This window comes from Amphiura filiformis, chromosome 17, assembly GCF_039555335.1.
Source record: "Amphiura filiformis chromosome 17, Afil_fr2py, whole genome shotgun sequence".
In the NCBI taxonomy this organism is placed as follows: Eukaryota; Metazoa; Echinodermata; class Ophiuroidea; order Amphilepidida; family Amphiuridae; genus Amphiura; species Amphiura filiformis.
Window position 1 is genome coordinate 17336659 of NC_092644.1, and position 24021 is coordinate 17360679.

Here is a 24021-nt window from a genome sequence, read left to right on the forward strand (position 1 = left end):
ATTTAGTTCCCTAACGTTTACTCTTAATAATTTTTATTACCCATTAGGCCTATGGTATATCCTTATGACATGAACTTTGGAGTTGCGTTCCAAAAAGCAATGCCATAGCAATGCTCCAAACATTCGTTAAAATTACAACGTTTAATAGCTAAATAAGGGTCTTGCAAGTCCTCATTGTGTCGTATCTACTAATAATCTGGCCTAAAAACCTCTTGCATGGAGCATGTTCTTTTAAGGGCTGTTCTTGTTAAAGAATATTCTTGTTTCCTATCATTTACCTGTACGTGTTGCCCGGGGGGAGGCACTCGAATATGAAAATGACGTAGCTGTGCCTACCGGAGTATGACATTATTAAAAGTTTCTAAAGTTGTCCTCTCAGGAGAACTTAAACCAAAAGGTACATTCTCCGATAAAGTGTTCAGGTTTGGGCTCAGGAATGACAAAATGCTAATCACGAAGAATTCATGAAAATCATGCAGAATCGTAAACTTCAGTCAGTGTCAGAACACGAAACAACGTATGGGTGATTTTTTAACAATACTTCATTTTTAAGCAATATTACTTCTACGTATTGGGGTAACGTATCTGCGGTAACGTATCTGTTAAGCACTTTCCCACCTTAATGGTGCAAGTATAAAAACGTACCGACTTAAGTTTATACCCATACTTGATCGTTATACAGAACGCACCTTGACTAGCGACATGGAGGAAAACAATGGATATTCATAATCAGCTTTATTGTTTTATACTTTCTAGGCACTACAACCTCTAGCCCCACATATTTTAGATATCTCCTAAGTATATGTTATAAGTCATTTCTTTCTGACGAAACAAGTCTGAAAACTCCGGGCGACACAGATTTGGCATTTTGAACACTTTATCGGAGAATGTACCAAAAATGGTGCCCGAAACCATCAAATATCATGGGGGCCCAAGAATGTGATACAGAACCGTCTTCGGTTCTTTAATAGAGATCCTTTAAGAGTTCTCCAAAATTAAAGAATCTTTTAGAGGTTCAAGAGGAGGGTTCCCCTGAGAGGACAAGAAAGGTTCTATTATATCTAGAACCTTTATTTCTTAGAGTGATAATAGGGGTCTATTTTTGTCCAAAAAAGGGGGTCATTCAGTGGGGGCTCAAAGAAAATGGGGGTCATTCATCTGGGCAAAAATGGGCAAAACTTTGCAACAATATGCAATTTTGAAGCTAAAACAGCTACAAAGATGTTTAATTCGTTCAAAATGCGCGCGGAGAGCGCAAAAATGTGCAGATTTGCACATGTCATCGGGCACCTGACGCATGCTAATAATATGCGTGGTGCCCCCGTGCATGTAGGCAGTCACAAGGCCAATGTCATCCATTGAGCTTGCTTATTCAGGCAGTAAACACTTACTACAAAATTACATGCAAAGCTAAGCTCATAGTGATCAAGTTCGACAGATTCTAATTCTATTCTGTAAGCATGGCCTGGTAAGTTCGACTTCCCGATACACTCAAAATCGAACGTGCTCACATGAGTGAAGATAATATCATCATAAGACGCACCAAAAGTTACAGGTAAGTAAGGTGTTATATTTTCATTTTCTGTGATGTTTTAATTTGAAGATACCGTATAACTATGAGTAAATTCGATATGTTTTAGGTGCTTTTTAGTTAATTCATGCATGATGCAGCTGGCAATAAACATGCATATTTCGATTTGTATTGCACTTTTTACCAATAAGCAGTATGCAGACTCCGAGTATTAGACGTACAATATTGTATGTAACATATCTACGCTATTTAATCTATTGCCATTCTATTTCCAGTAATGTTTAAGTTCTAACGAATATTTGATGACGTAAAATCGATAATATATTACGTATAATATCTGTATGGTATAGAAATATATTATCGATTTTACGTCATCAAACATTCGTTAGAACTTAAACATTACTGGAAATAGAATGGCAATAGATTAAATAACGTAGATATGTTACATACAATATTGCATGTCTAATAAAAAGTCTGCATACTGATACTGCTTATAGTCTCTCATAGTGCCACTGTTTAGTGATGGATATCAGAATTCCGGGATGATCAGAATCAGCTCGGATTCAGCTCGATCCTCCACGAATCAGCAGCCTCAGCTAATTTTGACTGAATGAAAGATCGATCGATTGGATTAATTGGTTTATTTCATACTTGATTCCGGGACTTGATTGATTGTTTGATTGATTGATTGATTGCTTGATCTTGCAAAATCTTACTCATGGTTCATACATTATGATATTCAAAACTATGAACATCTAAGCAAAAAGAATATACCAAGCATTTCTATCATTTAGTAAGCTCTGGTGGCTCTGAAAAGAGCCGTTCATTCTTTAGTTTGAAAATCGTTTTCAATCGTATTTACTTCAGATTAAATTAACTACTACGATAGCGATTGTGAAACCTGATTTAAATCTTGAGGATGGTGGTGACTGTGATTCCTTTCTTACAAATCGAGTTTGATACCGGTATCGAGTCCTGACTAGTCTAGGACTCGACACCGAATGATACGTGACTAGGTTTCAATCTTGAATGACGACTAGCCGACTGTAAGTCATTTCCTGGATTCGAGTTTTGATATTGAGTCCTGGCTAGGACCCGATATGTATGGTCTGATTGGATCAGATTGGACTCATTCATTTTTGATATAATATAATCATTAAGGTTTGGTAATATGACCAAGCTCTCCCTTTTAAAGATATTTTTATTACACGAATGCCCACGAATCAAAAAATTGCACGTGTGCTTCATTCACTTCTGCGACGCGACCTTGTCCTTAAAATTATAAAACGTGTGCTTTGAATTATTAAATGTCCGTTTGAAATAAAGGCAATTATCAAACAGTATAATATAGGTTACTAATCTAAAAATATGCTGAATTTGTAGTAGAAATGTTCATTCAATCCTTATAATTCTTTTTACTGCTGTGAATATTTTGTTAAAAACTTTTTAATATGTACATCAACATCCAAAATTTGGATTAAAAAGACAAAAACCACCGACGTATCGTGTATCGGGAGCTAGCATATCCCTTTTACTACACTGTAAAATATTACCGTTATTTTACGGCAATTTCCCGTAAACTTTACGGTTATTTACCGTAAAATTGAATTACTATTTGTCCTGACAAATGTGTTTAAGGGTACCGGGTACATGATGTGTTGTTGGTCAAGGAGCCAAAAAAATCGATTTTCATTATCAAAATCAATATATTATTGAAAAATAAAACTTTGATGTTTTGCAAAAGTTCATTCTACAAATCACATTACTTTGAAAACTTGCTTGATTTATTGTTGTTAATGAGTTATACAAAAGTGTTGTTGTTTCAGCATTCTTTACAACATAACTCAAGAACCACAGGGCTGCAAAAGCATACATGTGATATTTGAATTCTTCTACACACTCGCTATGTAATGATGATAATAATTTTTACTAATTTTACTAAATGTAGGGTACACTAATAGTGTACCCTACAATTGACCTTCACAGTATAGATAGGCCAAACTATTCTTTTTCTGATTTTATTCAGCTACAATTATTCCACATTGTGATGTGTCCTTATCCCCGTCCTTATCACATGAACTTTGGAGTTGCATTGTAGATGTGCACGCCAGAATTCATTTCAATGCTCCAAACATGTTTTACTACGTTTAATAACCAAAGAAGGGCCTCACAACTTCATTATGTCGTACGTACGCCTATACTAAGAAAATAATCTGGCCAAAAACTCCTGCGCAGAGCATGCTCTTTTAAGGGCTGTTCTTGTTAAAGACTGTTCTTGTTTCCTCATCTTACCTGTATGACATGTTAGCCGGAGGGGGGGGGGGCACTCGCATAATGAAAGTGACGTACCACATGTCTACGTCTATGTCCGGGGGTCATTTAGTGTGAGAACGCTTAAAATAAGTGTCATTGACAGCGTGAAAAGGTAACTTTCTGGGCAAATAGGCCTCTACTGTCTATGATTATAGGCGAAGCTTTGCGAAAAAATACAATTTTAATTAAACTTTATAGCTACAAAAATGTTAACTTCGTTCAAAATGCGCGCGAAGAGCGCAAAAATGTGCAAATTTGGTGTAAATTCCTAACAAACAAAGGAAAGAATCATTGGGTGTAATAAAGCTGATGAAAAAAGGGGGTCATCGCGTGGAATACTGGGGGTCTGTTGACAGGCACATGACGCATGCCAATATATGTAAGTGCCCTCGGGCGTAAAATATTTTACATATCTGGCAGACAATCACAGGGTATATAGGCCAATGTCATTCATTCAGCTTGCTTATTCAGGCAGCAAAACGAGAGTAAAACTACGCGTATTTGACAAATTTAACTCTGAAGCATTCGACTTCCCGATACACTCAAAATCGAGGGACGTGGAAGTCGTGCATTTAAGATTATAGACGCATCAAAAGATACAGGTAGGGTTTATTTTCATTTTCTATGTGCTATAATAATTTGAAGGATAACGCAATTTTGAGTAAATTCGGCAATATACATACAATGTACATGTATTTCAATTTGTTTTGTACTTTTTGTTCCGGAGAATCTATTTGTTCACATTGCCTAAAACATCTAGTACATTGCAGTTCTTTAGCATATCCCTTTAGTACTTGCTTGAAGCGTGAATAATGTGTGTGAGAAAGATATACTATTACTAGACGAGTTAAAATGCCGTCTCTTGTACAACATGTTATAGCCCCAAATAGTTGCTTGGTTTTAGTCATGAGATTGCATGGTGGCCAGGAGATGTAGCAGAAACACGTACTCTCCGTAGCTCTCTGTTTACATTAGTATGTAAGAAGGCATCTCATTGGTCCTGCTGTTGGATGCCGCGTTGGGATGTGAGTGACCTAAAGCAAAATGTAAAGTAATGACAGGCTAAATACTGCGTCGGACAACTTAACTTGGTATATAGCTTTGCCTTCGAGCATGGAAGTTACCTGCTAATTTATTCTCCTGTTTGTTCAATGCATGGTAAATATAATGTCTCATCTAAGACAAACGACCCTAAACCTAACCCCTAACTGGCCTAACCCTAATCTTAACCTCTAACCTTAACCGTAATTAGCATTATGGTGATGTTTGGTAAAAAGTAACACATATTTAGGTTAAATACCAAGTTTCCCATTTTAACGGTGAAAATCTATTGACCCCGGTGTTTTTTTTATTGTATTTCTTATTTCTCTCTCTTTCATTTGACACCACTCGGAGGTTTAAAGCTTCGTGGCATTTCGTGATATACCCATTTAAGACCGAGTGGAATAGTTAGTTAGTAAGTAAGCTAGTCCTTCAGTATCTCCCAGGTGCTGGACGTACTGTAAGTACAGTGTGCGCGGCCGTCCCGGTTTCCTGTTCCCATGTGGTGGAATATAAAGCGCATATTCTTTCACAGGCTCGCCATCTTCAAGACGCAGTATATGGCCGAGAAATTTGAGTTGATGAATCTTGACTCTGGCAACCAGTGGAGTGGTGTTGGTCAGGTTGTAGATGGTTTCATTTGGAATCCGATCCACACGCTTGATGTTTAACATGACTCTGTAGCAAGATGTTGCAAATGCATTGATCTTGTTTTCCATGACTCGCACCCGTACAGAAAGACAGTAACACACGTTGTCTGAAACAGCTTGATTTTTGTTTCGATTGGCAAGGACGGGCTTCTCCAAAGGCGTTCCAGTTTCCAGAAAGCTGCCCAGGCTAGTGTTTTTCTTCTTCTTAGGTCTCCAACACTAGAGCCCATCTTGGAACCCAAATACTTGAAGTCTGTGACATGGTTGATGGTACTACCATAGACTTCTGGTGCTGGTGCTGGTTGGGCGTTACAATTTGCAGTCATATATTCTGTCTTAGGTGCGCTGATGACAAGGCCTAGATCTGCTGCTGCAGTTGCAGTCCTAGTAAGCTGTGACTGGGCCCGGTCTATGGAAGATTCCAGCAGGGCAATATCATCAGCAAAATCCAGGTCATTCAGCATCTTGGCAGGATACCTGCTTGACCGACGTGGGTAGGTAACAATTCCAGCGTCAATTCCAGAAGTTGATTTCATCAGAAGGTAGTCTACCAGGATAATGAACAGGAATGGTGCCAACACATCACCCTGAAGCACTCTAGTTGTTACTTGGAAAGCCTGGATGGCATTGACTACAACCTTTGGTATTCCATAATGCCGCAGCACTGAAAACATGACGGACCTGTTGATGGAGTCGAAGGCTTTTTTGAAGTCCACAAAAGTGACTGTTAAGGGAAGTTGGTACTCCTTGAAGGCTTCCATGATCCTCCTCAAAATGTGTATTTGCTGAGCACAGCTGCGACCCGATCTAAAGCCAGCCTGGTTGCTTCTCAGTATAGGATCAATGTGGGGTCGGATCCTGTTCAAAAGGATCTTGTTGTACACTTTTGCGGCAATGGACATAAGCGACATACCACGGTAGTTTGTCATGAGAGAGAGAGAGGTCACCTTTCTTTGGTAGAGGAATGATTACATTCGTAACCCATTGACGTGGCGGTGTCAGCGTTGAGAATACTTCCATACAGAATTCGAGAATCATATCAATCATGCTATCCCCTCCTCCCTGAAGTGCTTCTGCAGTTATACTACTTCTTCACGAGTTGGGGGCTCAGTGATAATAGGAAGATCTTCAACAGCTGGTGCAGGAAGTTTTGAAGCTGCTGTGCCACTGTCGTTGTTAAGGAGTGAGCTAAAATATTCCTTCCATTCCTCAAGCAGTTCATGGTCACTGGTTGGAGCTGATCCATCTCTCTTTTTGACTTTCACCCCTTTCCTTGAGTTCTTCCCAGAAAGCGAGTGTATAATTTTCCAGGTGGTGGTATAATTCCCCATCTCGTCGGCCAGCTTCAGGTCTTCCATCTGCTTATTGAGGGTAGCAAGCTCATCAGATTTATAAGAGTTGTTAAGGCTGGTGTTCAAGTTCCTCCATCTTTCTCTAGATTGACGAGACTTTGAAATGGAGTACCGCTTTTTGGCCTCATCCCTTTCAAGTTTAAGTCTGATGGTTGCATCTGATACCCAACTTGGTAGTCCGCATGACTCTTGCTTTCCAATAACTTTCTCAGCAACTTCACGGACCGCTGTTTCGAAGGTCTCATACCTATCAGAGATGGGTGTGGTGTCATCCATGCTCAAGACCTGGAATCTGTTTGATAGCTCCAGCTGAAATTCCTCCTTTGTACCAGGATCTTGCAACTTCTTCCAGTTGAATTTTGGTCTCTTGCAAGGTTTTCCTTTGCTAGTTCGCAGACTGGCAGCTAGACGGGTGCTCACAATACGATGATCGGAGTCCACTTCTATTGAGTTGTATGCTCGACAGTTGCGGAGAGAATTTACCCACTTGCTGTTTATTAGTATGTGATCTAACTGTGCATGGGTTGATCCAGCTGGATGGGTCCATGTCCAGAGACGGTTCCTGGGTTGCGGGAATCTCATCTGGGCCGGTCTGAGATTGTACTCCTGGACCAATAACCCAAGGATGGGAAAGATGACTGCCTGTTCCTATTCTGGCATTAAAATCGCCAAGGATGAGATGGACCCGTGAGATAGCTGAAGTTCATTATATACGCCTATGTGACCTTGGCCTATAATAGGCCCTATTCAATTTTGTACAAATGAATATTTAATTGTAGATTTGATTTTCAACAGGGTCAGATATAAATGACACTCAAAATAAAAAAATCTTAAGGGATATGGCTCGCATCCTTTAAGTATATAGTCCCTATCATGATATGATAAGTCATGAAAATATATTGAAATGATGATATTACTGTTCTTTTAGCATTATACATACATACTTTCTAATATCTCAGACTGAAAAACGGTTGTTTCTTTATTCTATATACAGTTCTGTCCAAGAATCATCATTTCATAGCTGACTTTTTTTGTGTACTCTGGTTTGGGAGATAAAATGTCCATCGTCAGAGACTACATGGACTATGGAGGAAAACGGAAAATAGATGTTCTGTTGAATGCTCCAAATATAATATGTGAGTACCCAGCAAACACAAAAACGTTTTTAAAACGTTTTAAATAAGTTATATTTTGGGTTTTGGTTTAGGTAAAAACGTTTTAATAACATTAAAATGTCGGGTTATATAAACATGATAAAGGTCATGAAAACGTTTTGTATGAAAACACACTACAACAATATTTTTTAAATGTTTTCGAAATGTTATTGTAAACTATTTTTGCAAACATTTTGGCCAAATATTTTGTCAACACTAAAATAACATTATGTTAAAATATTTGCACCCAGCAAGCACAGAAATGTTCTTTAAATGTTTTTTACAAAACGTTTTAATAACATTTAAATGTCGGGTTATATAAAGGGCGTAAAAACATTTTAAAAACGTTATTGTAAATATTTTGGGCAAACATTTTTTGCAAAATATTTTTTCAACCCCAAAATAACATTCTGTTTAGAATGATTTGTATCAAGTTTTCAAAAATGTTTTTGGAATGTTATTAAAGCGTTTTTATACCCTTTTTATAACCCGACATTTAAATGTTTTCTGTAAAACATTTGTGTTTACTGTGCAGTAAATTACCAACAAATGTTATTTAATATTACGAAAACGTTTTATACCATTAATGTACCCTTTATATAAGCCGACATTTAAACGTTTTCTGACAACCATTTATGACCTTTTGCGAATGATGTCGAAAACGTTTTGTGTTTGCTGGGTATACCGTTGGATCAACTTGGTATGTGATTTTATATTGTAAATATATGTATAGCCTCTTATTAAAGAATTAGCAGAATCATAAATTAGTTTTTCCAACTATAATAATTAATAATATTTTAATTATATCGGACTGATAACTGATGGTCGGGCTTGTACGAACATTACGGACCGGGTTCGTCACGACCATTATACAGACCCGGGTCCGGCACGAACATTACGGTCCGAGTTCGTCACGGCCATTATTCAGACCCACGGATCCGTCACGAACATTACGGTCCGGGTTCGTCACGGCCATTATACAGACCCGGGTCCGGCACGAACATTACGGTCTGAGTTCGTCACGGCCATTATTCAGACCCACGGATCCGTCACGAACATTACGGTGCATGCGGGTTCATCACGATCACGGTCATTATACAGACCCCGGACCTGTATAACTATTAAATTTATCATATTTACTTCGTCTTCAGACCTACTGATGTTTTGGAACTACACTTATAGTTGGATTTTGTCCTGACCCGGAAGAAACGGGGAGGGGAGGGGGTAAGTTTAGGGGGACTTTTCCTCGTACATGCCGTCGCCATTGGCATTTATGAAGTTTAGTGTCACACCGCCTGTAGCTTATTTTGATATGATGATTATTAAATAATTGTTTCTATTTCTATTTTTCAGGCTACGTCCGCGCTGTTTTGTTTATGTGGGGATTATGGCGAGCTCTTGATCACGACTATGTGTTTGGAGCCATTATGTGGTTGGCCAACTGTGTGTTAGATGAGGTGGACGGCAAGGTAGCACGGAAGTTCAAACAACGTAAGTTATCAACTAAAATAATTGTATCACTATAATATTTTTTAATCGCTGGTACATGTAAAGAGACGAATTGTGTAAGATCAGTCACAAACTGCTACACATAATTATGCTACACAGGAGCTCACTGGAGTACCCCAGGGTTTCATCGTGGGCCCTCTTTATTCTCACAATCTTTACTTCTTTAATGTCTTCAGAAATGTACAGAAAGAGGACAGTATTTCACAGTGGGTAAACCCGGCAAATTCAAACGATTTACCCATTTCGTGCAGCACCGTGTTATGTCCGACTGGCGATTTTTTGACACGACGGTCGCATGACGAACCAATCAGAAAACAGGAGTATATAACTAACTTATTTTTGTTTACTTTTTCATTGATATTATGTTATATTGTATAGGATCTAAATTTGGCGAGCTATTGGACGCTATTTTGGATTTCACCGTTTTCGAAGTGGGTCACAAAACCCTTCTGTGTATGATTTACCCTGATTATGCCTTCATTATCATATGCCATACGGTTATTAACCAGTTTTCAACTTGGATTTACAGACAAAGGTAAATTAAAGTACTGAGAAGAAGCAAGTATTGAGGCAGGTTGGTTACATCGGATGGCATCGGATGCTACCCCTTTCATCGCATTTGTAATTAAAAAAATCTATGTATATAGGGACAGCGGCTGCGGACTGAGCCAGGACCGTCGACGTCAGGACGGCGGCGCGGGACTGGAATTTGTCGACACTCAAGACTGGCCTGCCTTCGGATTTGTATATCTCGGTTAGGTTCAGTATAGTACCGGTGGTAGGTCTGCAGACCGCACTGTCCAGAAATATTAGACAGGTTTTAATGTGCAAATTATCTTCGGGAGACGCTTGACGCCGGACGAGACATGAATTTGACGTCACACGTAAAACTGCCGGCAATATTAATGGCAACTGTTGACATGATCAGAATGGTACATGGTCGACTGCAGATCCGTCGGATAACGCTTTTTCAATAGGAAATGAACTTTGCTGCTTGCATGATGTCACGATGAGGTTAGCATTTATTCCGTATTGAAAAGCGTGTTCCGACGGATCTGCACTCGTCCGGCCTCGGATTGAGTAGGCCCTAAAACTTCTCTGAACATTCATTGTCAAATTAAGGTTTGGTTTTACTTTTCCCGAAGATAAGTTACACAACCGAATGGAGGTCGGGATTAGCCTTAGTTCCTCTGCCCACAACCACGAGACCATGGCGGAACAATGCAACGCAGCCCGATGATCGTGCTTAGCAGTTGAAGGACTGGTGTGGATCCGGGGATTTCTCGGGACGAGTTTTGTTGGGTTAAATTTCGTGGAAAATTGTCGGATTGTAAAAGAAACGAAAAGCTCACCAGCTTGCAGGATTTGGTCTAATAATATTGTAGCTAATTGTGTTTGGTCTAATAATTGTGTAATGTTATGTTTTCTTGTTTTGCTTAAGGCTAGTGGGATGGTAGGAGCCACACTTTACCAGATAACTAAAAATCTGCAATGTACTTTGCATCTTTGATCTTATAGGAAATGAGTGAATTGCATTTATATTTCTATAGGTGGTGCAGTTCTTGAGTTAAGGCTAATCATATATCAAACAAACGTTTTTGGGCATTTACGCTTTCCCGATAATGAATCTCCTTTATAAAACACGAGCCATTGTCTTAATATTTGGATGCAAACACCGCAAGGTCATGTTCTCCTCCAACAGCCTAAAGATTAACATTCGGAATATGCTTTAATGATATTTTTTTGCTCGCTAGATCCTTGGCGGTGTCCGTATTGAATCTGATGACTGATGAGTTATCGAGAAAGAATCGAATCTGTACCGTTACAATTTTTTTTTTTCCATTTTTTTTCAATAGTTGCGACTTAACAGGCAATGACATGTCGAAGAGCACGAATTGGTTGCTGCAAGCATATGAAACCGTAAGTACAATCTCGCAGACTCCATTAACCGTTTCGAGATATGGCGTACACAATAGGAGGGCAGTCTTCAATATGGGTAAAACCCAGTAGCAGGGTAGCGTAGCCAGGGAGGGGGCACAAAAAATGAAAGAAAAAAGTGTCCCAAGGAGCCCCTTTTCTACCAAAATTCAGCCCGATCATGGGCCAAAATAGTGTAAAATACCAACAATTTTAAGCGCTACGCGCGCACGTTGTAAAGATAAAGCCACTTCCATTATAATACCAAATTTTTGTTCGCTACGCGCGCACATCGTCCCAGATAAAGCCTTCTTTTAAAGCTCGAAGACACACAGTCTCTATGTATTGTATGATGCATCTGTAATTTTCGTCTGTGCCACCGAAATTTTATTTTGCCACCCCTGTCCAAAAAGCTGGCTACGCCCTAGCGCCATCCTATTGTGTCACCCATATCTCGAAAAGGCTAATTAATGCTATTGATAATGATATAACTTAATCCTAGAAATTACTCCTATAGAAATGGGGGTACGGTTTTAAAGCTCGGGCGATAGACCCATCAAAATGATAAGGGTGGTATCAAAACTCGACCGACGGTTGACCGGCGGTTCTGTCCGGTTGCTAAAACTCGACCGGCAGTTCCGTCCGGTTGATATTGTTCTGGCAACCGGACGGGGACCGCCGGTCAACCGCCGGTCGAGTTTTGATTTCATCCCTAATTCATGATATAATTATTGCTTATGTTATTCTTGCCTTCCAAGAACTGAAGCGGAAAACTTATGACTCTAAAAATACCGGTGAATTATCTGTCGGAATATAGACTGGAGTAATGGTCAGAATAAAAACCTTTCGTATAGTGACAAACTATCGGAGAAATAATCTTTCGGAATAACAATAATTTTCGGATAAACGATCGCGATCCTTAGGACTATTCCCTTTCCCACAAATGACAATTCGGAATACAACACAAACCTTTCTGGTTTATGACCTTTCATGTTTGAAAAACATGTTCAGAATAAAAAAAAACCTGTTCGGAACCAAAAACTTCTGTTCCCATGGACTATATATATATAAATCATCTTTATTCAACATAAAGAAAAACACATATAAAGCCCAGATCTACTGCAACCCATTCCGGTTGCAGGCAAGGCAGGACAAAAATACAAACATTTAAATAAATAAACAAAGTTGGAAATACTCATGGCGGGAAGAAAAAGTTAAATAATTTCATTTACATTCCAAGATGTTTCATATCTGGCGATGAAAATGGAATAAGATGACATTAGCGCCGATTTAATCAACTGGGTCTTGAGATCAGAATACTTTGTGGGAAGATTGAGATCTTTTGACAGACGAGTCAGACTATTCTTGTTGTCGGCGTCAATGAAGCCTCTTGAGCCTACTTCAACAGCAACAAGTGAGCAACAGTACCCGGCGTTAGTGATGTCGGCAACCAGGGAAGAATAGCGATCAAGTTTGGTGTAATGAGCTTTACTGATGTTTGGTTCAAATGGTACCGACAACTCAAAGAGAATGACTCGCTTGTCAGAAGGCCAGTATAACACAATGTCCGGTTTTTGAGACGTGGAAATGATATTGGGTGGTATGGTCCCCCCTCCTATGGTATAATTTTCCAGATCGGCATAGATTTTAATATGAGAATTACGAAATGCCTCCGACTGTTGAAATGTGGAAAGAAAAAATAAAGTCTCAGGTAAATATACCGGTATAGCCTATACCTTCCAAATCCAATTGAATGTTCTGTATGGTTTTCTTTTTATCTTGGCAATAATTCTCAGGATTTAGGTTATTATACCATATGGGGTGATTGGATATTCTGGTTGATGTTATACTTGGTTCACTACACTACCGGACCAGTAGGTGAGTAAAAATAAATTCATTTTAACGTATATTAAAAACCCGATAGTTTGCATATGTGCTTAGGCCTACTATCGAGCGCTTTTAAAACATGCAAACATGAAGAGCCCCGGCCCCATCCACAAAAGTGTGAAGGGTTTTGAGCAAATCATCGATACACGTACAGACTTGACATTTAATATGGAATATTTTTTCGCAAAATTCCAAGACTCGTCTGGAAGGGACCTGCATAAACCACACGGGCTAAATATTAATTGGGGTGTGTCGGGAGATGGTGTAAAATAATTGTTTGACAGAAAATGTACTTTCCATTAGTTTACATTATGGTGCTCATAATGTAGTGAATTAGCCTAGAATGGTGGATTTAAGTAGATTGAATTTGATTATTGTGGGGGTAACATTTCCGAATTTAAGCAACATTATTCTGATATTATCAAATTTATTGATGTTTGAGGTGATATTTACTGAACCTAAATACCAATAAGTGTTCGTCAGAACTAAAATGTACTTGTAATCTCCCAGTTGTGAAAGTGGGAGGAGTTTAAAAGTATGGCTCTTAAAAGTGGTACGCACTCAGAAAGTTTGAATGGCCCTCTGGAGCCAAATGTTATAAACTTACAAACACAAAGAAACAGCGTGAGTTCATTGGACAACCAGGAATCCGCGCAGTTGTTTTTGTACCGTAAGTGTTTTTACATACACGTGTATCTATCCCGGGTAGTGATTTAGTTTCCCTGCTGTACAACGTAATTATTTACCAGGCGATGTCGATGTGCGCTTTACAAGTGTGCCGAATGTTCCGCCTTATTTGGCCACGAATTATTAAGCTCTCAACTCTTTTGAAATGGTTGGCCCAGAAATTTGCAGGTTTACTTGTTCATATAAGACATGTAAGAACTTTGTGTATACGATTTGCTCAAAAAACCTGTACCTTTTGTGAATGGCGCTATTCATGTTTGCTTTGCTTTCGTCCCTGGCTTTGGAGCGTTTCGACCATTTCGACAGTATTTTTTGTGGGACATGAGAGCACATCAGACATATCGAATTGCATTCTGAATACGAAGAATGTCTTTCTGATATCAAATAATTTTCATTTTTGAAATTCACGATATAATACAAATTTTATGACAAATTATTAAAATTTGATATTTTTCACATTTTGATATATAATAGTCCTCGAAGTAAATTTTATAAATCTAATGATATATTCTTAAAGTGTATGTATATAGCTGGGAGGAAAAGCCGACGATCAATTGAAAATTTTGACCTTTCATATTGAAGATATGGATTTTTTTCCCCAAAAGACCTAATTTTTTTTGGTGTTTTGATCGTCGGCTTGTCATCCCACCTACATACACTTTAAGTACATATCATCAGATTTATAAAGTTTACTTCGAGTACTGTTAAATATCAAAAATATCAATTTTTAATCATTTGCCATAAAATGTGTATTACATTGCGAATTTAAAAAATCAAAATTATTTGATATCAGAAGGACATTCTTCGTATTCAGAATGCAATTCGATATGTCTGGTGTGCTCCAGAGGATGATTAAAGGAAGCCCCATCATGCACTGCAAAAGTGTTATCACTAGAGTTTCAACTGCCACTTTACTTTTCAAATCCCATTGAATTCTGTGCAGAAGAATTGTGTGTGTGTCATTATTACTTGGTCGATTTCAGAACAAAAGTGATGTGTGCATAAAGGATAATTCACACCTAAAATGTGAAATCGACCAACATTGTGAATGTGTTTTTATTGTAAATATATCAGTCCAAATTCAAATTTAACCATGCACGTCTATGCAGTGTGCGAGCAGTGGTGTCATGTTCACTCACACAGCTGTGCTTAAACCGCAAGTCAACACAGTGGCGTGATGGGTAGTGCTTAAATCATCCTCTGGGTGTGCTCTTATGTCCCACAATAAATACTGTCCAAACGCAGAGGATGATTTAAGCACTTCCCAGCAAGTCTTGCGGTTAGCACAGCTGTGTGAGTGAACATGACACCACTGCCCGCCCACTGCATACACACGTACATGGTGAAATTTGAATTTTGACAGATATATTTACAATAAAAACACCTTCTAAAGGTTAGTCGATTTCACATTTTATGTTATCTACAGTAGGTGTGAATTATCCTTCATGCATACATCACTTTAGATCTGAAATCGACCAAGTAATAATGACACACGGGCAATTCTAAAACAACATCTTTTGCACAGAGTTCAATGGGATTTGAAAAGTAAAGTGGCAGTTGAAACTCTAGTGATAACACTTTTACAGTGCATGATGGGGCTTCTTAAATCATCCTCTGGTCCAAACGCTACCCATCCTTTAAGTTAGTAGCCATGCTTATTATAGTACTATCGGTACCTATAAAATCTCGTCTTTCTTTCAGTTCCTGTCCTAAACATTGGTCTATGGGTAATTATTATGTGGCCCTGCTTCATATTCACGATCATCAGGACCGTCATCAGTGTTTTTGGAAAAATTGTCAGCGCAGTTGATGTCTTGGTTTCTGTTGATATAGAAAAGGTGGACTGACGTATCAAAGTGGACAAACGTATAGACAATTGGACGAAACGTGGGCAGAAACGTATTATATATGGATTGCTCGAGAAGTCTCGGAATTTGCTCAGCGATAGCTTCACATTCGAGGCTAGAGACCTTTGCATTCAAAATCTAGTCAGTTCGCTGAAGCACGACACCGTGTACGTAAAGCAATGAAGTTTGGAACTTGAGTAAACACAGCCGAGCGCTGTGCACATCAAAAATATTGCTAAAATTGCACTTCAACAAAATTTTAGACTGTTCAACTTCAAACTCGACAGATTTTACTCAAAAGATACAGTTGACTCATCGATCCAAAATAAAATAAAACTCGTTGCAAAAAATGTCAACGCTGTCCGACCGAAAAACGATAGCAACGTAGGCCCATGATACTCTAGCATCGAATGCGTAACTATCGTGTGCAAATTCGAAGCTAGCGAGTAACTATCGTGTGCAAATTCAAAGCTAGTGACTAAAATGTACCGAGAGCAGTATGGGACATTTTACTTCATAAATGAAAAATCGCCTACGCGGTAGAATGCCAGGTTACTAGTAATTCATTAATTGGTGGTTATGATGGTGGAGGGGCATATGTATAGTTTCGCTGGCGAAAGGAAATGTCCGATACTGTTTGCGACAGAGACCTATTTATGTTTTACATGTATATAAAAGTATAATATAGAAAAGGGTTATGTGTCGTACAGGGTGTCCCAAAAACAGAGGCCCCTCATTGCGCTCTATTTTTTTCCTATTTCAGAAAAGTTGATCAAGTATATGTTGGTATGTATAAAAGATTTAATACACCGAAACAATTATTTCAATCGGCTCATAACTTTTGAAGATATGCCCTTTTAAAGAAATGTATCCGTTTTTCACTCTGTCCACGGAGGAGGTTTTAGATTTAGATTTAGATTAGATTTATTATTATCTTTTCACTCATTACATGATACAAGAAAAATACATAAGAATAATACATTATAAAGATATAAATAATAATACAAATATAATAATTATGGAAATACATAATACAACGATGAGTGAAGGAATTACAGTAAAGGCCCAAAGGCCTGTAGCTCTGTAACCCCTTGATACAGGTATATGGCATTTATTTGACATGGCAGCAGGTTGGTAGACAACAAAAATGCCGAGTCCAACCAACCAGCTGTCATGTCCATCAATGACATATCCTATGTTAACATTTAAGGAAAAAACAAAGAAAAAACAAAAAAAAATGCACATATCAAAAACTAATTATTGAAGTAAATTAATGAAATTAATGAACAAAATATTGGTGAGGTACACATGATTGAAAGACTAAGAATAGCTTTGCATAAGATGTTGTTTATACTTTTTCCGGAATTGCTTCACTGATGACGAGCACTTGATATCAGAATCAATAGCATTCCAAAGCTTTATACCTGCATATTTAATAGATTTCTCACAAAAGACTTTCTTGACTCGAGGTAAGATGAGATTGTTTCTATATCTAGTGTTTATAGCGTGAATTTCAGAGTGCTTTGTAAAAAGGTCGTCAAAAACATTGGGTAATAAGCAATTTGTATGTTTATACATGAATGTCCCAAGCTCTAGAGCGTACATATCTTTGATGCTTAAAGTATTATATTTAAGTAATAGAGGATTAGTTCTAGATCACTGTAATTACTGTTACTAATAATACGCAATGCTCTTTTTTGAATTTTAAACAGATTATGAATATATGAAGAGCAGGCACATCCCCATGCTAAAATACTATAATTCATGTACGGCAAGACTAACGAACAATATAATGTATACAAAGCTTCACTGGGTAGAAAATGTTTAACTCTGTTAATGACGCCGACATTTCGAGAACAAGTTTTAATGACATTTACGATATGCTCCTTCCAAGTAAGATGTTGATCAATTTGAAGGCCTAGAAACTTTGTGCTGGTGACTCTTTCAAGAGGGGTGACTTCACTATCATTTGAGTCAAGACAAAGATGTAGAGTATAGTCAGAACATGTATTTTTACCACTGCCAAGTAACATGTAGTTGGTTTTTTTTGGCGTTTACAGATAGTTTGTTTATCAGTGAAAAACGGGTACATTTCTTTAAAAGGGCATATCTTCAAAAGTTATGAGCCGATTGAAATTATTGTTTCGGTTTATTAAAGCTAACGGGTAAAGGCTTCTTTACATACCAACATACGGTATACTTGATCAACTTTTCGGAAATAGGAGAAAAAGAGGGCGAAATGGAGGGGGCCCCCTTTTTGGGACACCCTGTATAAAGAAGTGCTCTCGCGATAAAATTGTATGAATATTTAATTTGATTCCAAATTAATATTTAATGATCATTATTTGCATATATTGAATTGATAAAATTAAGAAGAGGATACAATATAAATAAAAAAGTTTAACTAAGGATAAACTGACTGAAAAGTGTCTGTGTTTCTTTTTTCCCGGAGTGAACTATTTTCAAAATTCACAACAAAACTATACCTAAACATTCAGTGCGGATTACAATCACTCTTGGGTGGATGAATACCATTGCAATTATTAGGAGTAAGGGGCCATGAATATAAGGGGTGGTCATAGAATTTTCATACCAAAAATAGGGGGGGGTTATAACATTTTTACACCAACAATAGTGGGTTATTGAATTATTAAGGACTGGTGACTCAAAATATATGCTCGCTGAACGCGCATTCTTTTAAAGCCATAATGTACGATCTTATAATATGAAATTGGTTAATTTTTTTCAAACCTGATTTTTTTTGCATATTTGTAATGTTTACACATGTCCCAACTTGCACCTAAATGGAATCGGCCAAATTTGTTGTCTTCGTAGGACAACAGAGCAAAGTTCGACATATTATCATAATTTACAAATTATGATAACTAGGCGGTTACCCGTATTTGGCGGTTCTCGGCTGTCGCGATTACCTGGCTGATGGTGACTGTACTCACCAAGTTTTATGCCCATAGGACAGTTTTGACTAATTTGACCTCAGATGACCCCAAAATGACCTTCCAAAAATTTGACTCTAAAGGTGACTGTACCCACCAAGTTTCATGCGCATACGACATTTTTTACTAATTTGACCTCAGATGACCCCTGGGTGACCCAGATGACCCCCAAATGACCTTCCAAAAATGTGACTATAAAAGTTGACTGTACCCACCAAGTTTCATGCCCATACCATAGTTTTTACTAATTTGACCTCAGATGACCCCTGGATGACCTCGGGTGATCTTGGCCCACTAACTGAAACAAACTTGTTCTGTCTGAGGTCCAGATGCATCCATCCACCAAGTTTGAGGAACGTGCGACCCCTAGTCTCCGAGAAAATAGGCGGAAAACAATTTTTACTAATTTGACCTCAGATGACCCCTGGGTGACCTTGACCCACTAATCAATACAAACTTGTTCTGTCCTAGGTCAAGATGCACCTACCCACCAAGTTTCATGCCCATATGACAGTTTTTACTAATTTGACCCCTAGATGACCTCTGGTGACCTTGACCCACTAACCAATACAAACTTGTTCTGTCCCGGGTCAAGACGCACCCACCCGTCAAGTTTGAGGAACGTGCGACCCCAGTCTCTGAGAATAACAGTTTTACTAATTTGACCCCTGGATGACCTTGGGTGACCTTGACCCACTAACCAATATAAACTCGTTCTTCCTCATACCAAGCTGCACCCACCCACCAAGTTTGAGGAACGTGCGACCCCTAGTCTTCGAGAAAAGAGGCGGACAGACAGACAAACAAACAAACAGACGTACAGATTCTGGTGAATTATAGTAAGATATGTCCTCCCATAGAACTGCGTGTTAAACGGCCAAAATAACCAGTGTTTTTTTTTTCACTTTACTTTGTTATTTCAACCTAAAATGGACAGCAACCCTGCCCATCAGTTATTACTAATATTATTTCAACATTATGAATAAAGAATAATAAAATCAAAATTTGACGGAATCCTCCCATAGAACTGCGTGTTAAACGGCCAAAATAACCAGTGGGTTTTTTTTTCACTTTACCTTGTTATTTCAACCTAAAATGGACAGCAACCATGTCCATCAGTTATTACTAATATTATTTCAACATTATGAATAAAGAATAATAAAATCAAAATTTGACGGAAATCGTACATTAACTGACGGGGCACGCATCTCTGGCTCGAATACCCGGCATTAGTTCCGGCAAAGAATAATTTGTCTTGTGTCTATGTAGGCAGAAGGGGGGGTCATAAAATTTTCGTTGTATACCTACTAAGTAAAGTAATAAATAAGACTAAATACCTCCTGCATGGGAGCATGTCCTTTTTAAAGACTGTTCTTGATAAAGACTACGTAACGAAAAAGTGACAGGCAATCACTATGGACCACAAGAGCCTCATCCCAATGGCATAGTCCAATAACCTCAATTACATAATCATAGTGCAAAATTTGACCTCAACTTGCAGAGTATGAGTTTTTGTACACAAATCTTCAAAGGTCATTCAATGAATGTACAAATGTAGGCTATGGGGGGGGTTGTTAAGCAGTAGCGTAGCCAGCGGAGGGGGGGGCAAGGGGCAGTCGGGCAGAGTGGTCCCTGACAAAAAATGAAAGAAAATGTGCCCCTCTTACCAAAAATGAGAAAATCAGGAGGGCAAAGGAAAAGAAAAGGGGCAAGTACCAAAATTCAGCCAGATCATGGGCCAAAATGGTGTAAAATACAAAATTTTTGTGCGTTACGCGCGGACATGGTAAAGATAAAGCTCTTTTCATCCTGATAATAGGCGAAAATAGTGTAAAATACCAAACATCGTTCCAATAAAGCCTTATTTGGAAGCTTAAGACAAACAGTCTCAGCTAGTTGTATGATGCAATTGTAGCAATTGTGGCACTAAAGTGAGCGCAATTATAATTCAAGACCGAAATAAAAGACTAGTTTGCGTATGACTTCCTGTCAACTACACCGAAAATGCCGTACTGCGCAGGTCAGTAACCAATCACGTCGCGCCTTTGCTCTGATGTCAGACGCAAGCTAGTCTTTTTAATTCGGTCTTTGGTAATAAACTTATATATATATATATATATTTTGTGTTCATGTTCATGTTCATGGTGTCTTGGACAAATTCAGTCCCTTGTAGGCATATACACTTCCGATAAATTCAAAAACGGACGTGAAAACTCACACGAGTGAAGACAAGACGCACCAAAAGTTACAGGTAAGCTATTTATTTTTTATTTTCTGTGATATTTTAATGATAACTAATAATATATTATATAGGCTTATGAGTAAATTTGATAATGTTTTACGTGTTTTTTTTAGTTCATTCACGTTTGTACAGCTATTGCACTTTAATATTGTCTCATCATAGCGCCACTGCTTGATTTTGGTTGATGTCAGAACATAGACTGTAAAATGATCAGAATCAGATTTATTCATACATTCCATGCAGCATATATCAATACTACCATTTGCAGTTTAATTTATTTTTTGTCTTTATTATCAATTTACTCGACATTTGCTGCAATTAAGGATTATGCATGTCTTTTTAAAACTTTTATAAAGCATGTAACCTTATATTGTTTGATGTATTAATGCTATGTTGTTTTGTAACTATTAAACGCTATACGCTCTGCGTTTCTGTGGCATCCACATCTCTCAAGCATGCAAGCCACATTATATAGCCTATATAAAATTATATAGAATTACTTTGAAATGATACTATTATTATCTCATTTATATATCAATTATTATGTATTGCATTTTGTGTATTGATACTGAGTAATTCTAAACAATTCTGTATTGTTTGTTTAAACGGTCCCTCCGTGTGGAGACGCTTGGGTCCTGATGGGACCAGGCTCAAACAAAATGCTCAAGCCAGGCTAAAAAGCCTATGCTGGCCTGTATGGAAAGAGAAGTGAGAAACAGATTTGAAGACAAAGAACAAGGAAAAGAAGGCCACTCCCAACAATCAAGTTAACAATTTTACTGTCAGCCTTTGGGTCAAGAGAAAGGAAATGCGTGTGTCGTTGCTATGGTCACTAAAATGACCCAGGCCAAAATCACCTGCTTCCGAGTTCAACACACTGGTTATTATAATATCAACTTAAGATATTTTATTGATTAGTGCAGTATGGCTATAGCAATTGTCATACACAATATCATACAATTATTCAAATTAAGGGCTCGGATAGCTACGTTTTCACGTATTTTTTGTGGAACCTGAGAGCACATCAGACATATCGAATTGCATTTTTAAAACGAGGAATGTCCTGATGATATCAAAGAATAATTTTGAAATTCGCGATAAAGTACACATTTTATGGCAAATGATTAGAAAATTGATATTTTTGAAATTTAACAGTCCTCGAAGTAAATTTTATAAATCTAATGATGATATACTTTAAGTGTATGTATCTGGGAGGAAAAGCCGACAATCAAATGAAAATCTGACCTTTCATATCATATTGAAGATATAGACAAAAAGACCTAATTATTTTCAGGTTTTGGGGCGCTGTAAGAGTGACCGTATGTTGGGAAAGGTTATGATTTTGCCCCCTTTGGAAATTGTACCGGTACCCAGTATACCACTATCATGTAAGCATGTTATGTAAATGTCCCATTTAAATTACAATATCTATTTCTCGACTTATGCTCAAATTCATTAACCCGGTATTTTTTTTATGGGACACCCTGTATTATAGCCTACATATACCGTATACGTCGAGTTTTGAGCACGTGTGACAGTTCTTTCTCAAGTATATTAGTCTCATTCATAGCCAGCTTGTGCTCCTTTGTCACTAAACGTATAATCCCAGCAAACACAAAACGTTTTCGACATCATTCGAAAAAGGTTATAAAAGGTTGTCAGAAAACGTTAAAATGTCGGGTTATATATTGGGTATATTAAGAGTGTAAAACGTTTTCATAACCTTAAAAAATATTTTTGATAATCTACTGCTCAGCAAACAAAAATGTTTTACAGAAAACGTTTAAATGTCGGGTTATATAAAGGGTATAAAAACGTTTTAATAACATTCTAAAAACATTCTTGAAAACTTGATACAAAACATTCTAAACAGAATGTTATTTTGGGGTTGAAAAAATATTTTGCGAAATATGTTTGCCCAAAATATTTTCAATAACGTTTTAAAAACGTATTCATGACCTTTATATATGCCGACATTTAAATGTTATTAAAAGGTTTTGAAAAAACCATTTTAAGAACATTTCTGTGTTTGCTAGGTTCAAATATTTTAACATAATGTTATTTAAGTATTGACACAATATTTGGCAAAATTGCAAAAATAGTTTACAATAACATTTTTTTGATATACAAATATTGTTGTAGTGTGTTTTCATACAAAACGTTTTAAAACGTTATCATGACCTTTATATAACCCGACATTTTAATGTTATTAAAACGTTTTTACCTAAACCAAAAGCCAAAATGTAACTTATTTAAAACGTTTTTAAAACGTTTTTGGGATAATGACGAAGGAGTACAAGCCGGCTGGGAGCAAGACTTAGACTATGTACGCGGACACATTACCGACACGGCTGGTGTTTAGTGGAGTTGAGACTATTTTATAAAACCCCGTACATCTACAATCATTCTGTACTTTTCATTAAAAATTTCATTTCTGTTGACAATACCTATACACACAGTGTATTTTTTGTTGCGTATCCTTAAACTTGGTTAAAAGGCGCTGTTTGACTTGTGTTTCCCGCTCGTGATAATGTACTTAAACAATAATGAGGCTGGTTAAAAATACAAATCTTTTTTGCAAATCGATTCATTGGTTGCAGTGCGTACGTCACTCAAAAATCACTGAATATAACTGTCACCCCCTTTCCCCCATGCAATGTCATGAATGTTGAGAAATGCCAATGTCTTCAGCGGTTTCCCAATGTGTCCAACATTGATTGATGGGGAGATATATACGTCATTTCCATGATCATTAGACATTCTGCACGGCATTTACGGCAGAGTGTACCACGCGTTCCAAGTACTTATTTCCAAGATTGTAGATTGTACATAATATCCATATTTTTACTAAATCGGTTGAAGCTAAATACAATGCAATGATTGAAAAATATTTTTCTTTTGCGTCGTAACAATGCCCCGACCAGCATTTATTACTGG

General features: G+C 37.7%; 1 protein-coding gene across 2 annotated transcripts; it reads left to right on the forward strand.

The window, feature by feature from the left end:
• The first annotated feature begins 1439 nt into the window (after nucleotides 1-1439).
• LOC140137386 (CDP-diacylglycerol--inositol 3-phosphatidyltransferase-like) lies at nucleotides 1440-16786 on the forward strand. Of its 2 annotated transcripts, none has more exons than XM_072159024.1 (7): nucleotides 1440-1555; nucleotides 7882-8023; nucleotides 9395-9532; nucleotides 9929-10085; nucleotides 11407-11470; nucleotides 13264-13345; nucleotides 15743-16786. In XM_072159024.1, the coding sequence occupies exons 2-7, from the start codon at nucleotides 7945-7947 to the stop codon at nucleotides 15886-15888; spliced, it is 666 nt and encodes a 221-aa protein (XP_072015125.1). In that variant the 5' UTR covers nucleotides 1440-1555; nucleotides 7882-7944; the 3' UTR covers nucleotides 15889-16786. The 2 variants fall into 2 exon arrangements, with proteins under 2 accessions (XP_072015125.1, XP_072015124.1); XM_072159023.1 differs by lacking the exon at nucleotides 1440-1555 and adding an exon at nucleotides 4327-4446.
• Nucleotides 16787-24021: the final 7235 nt, after the last annotated feature.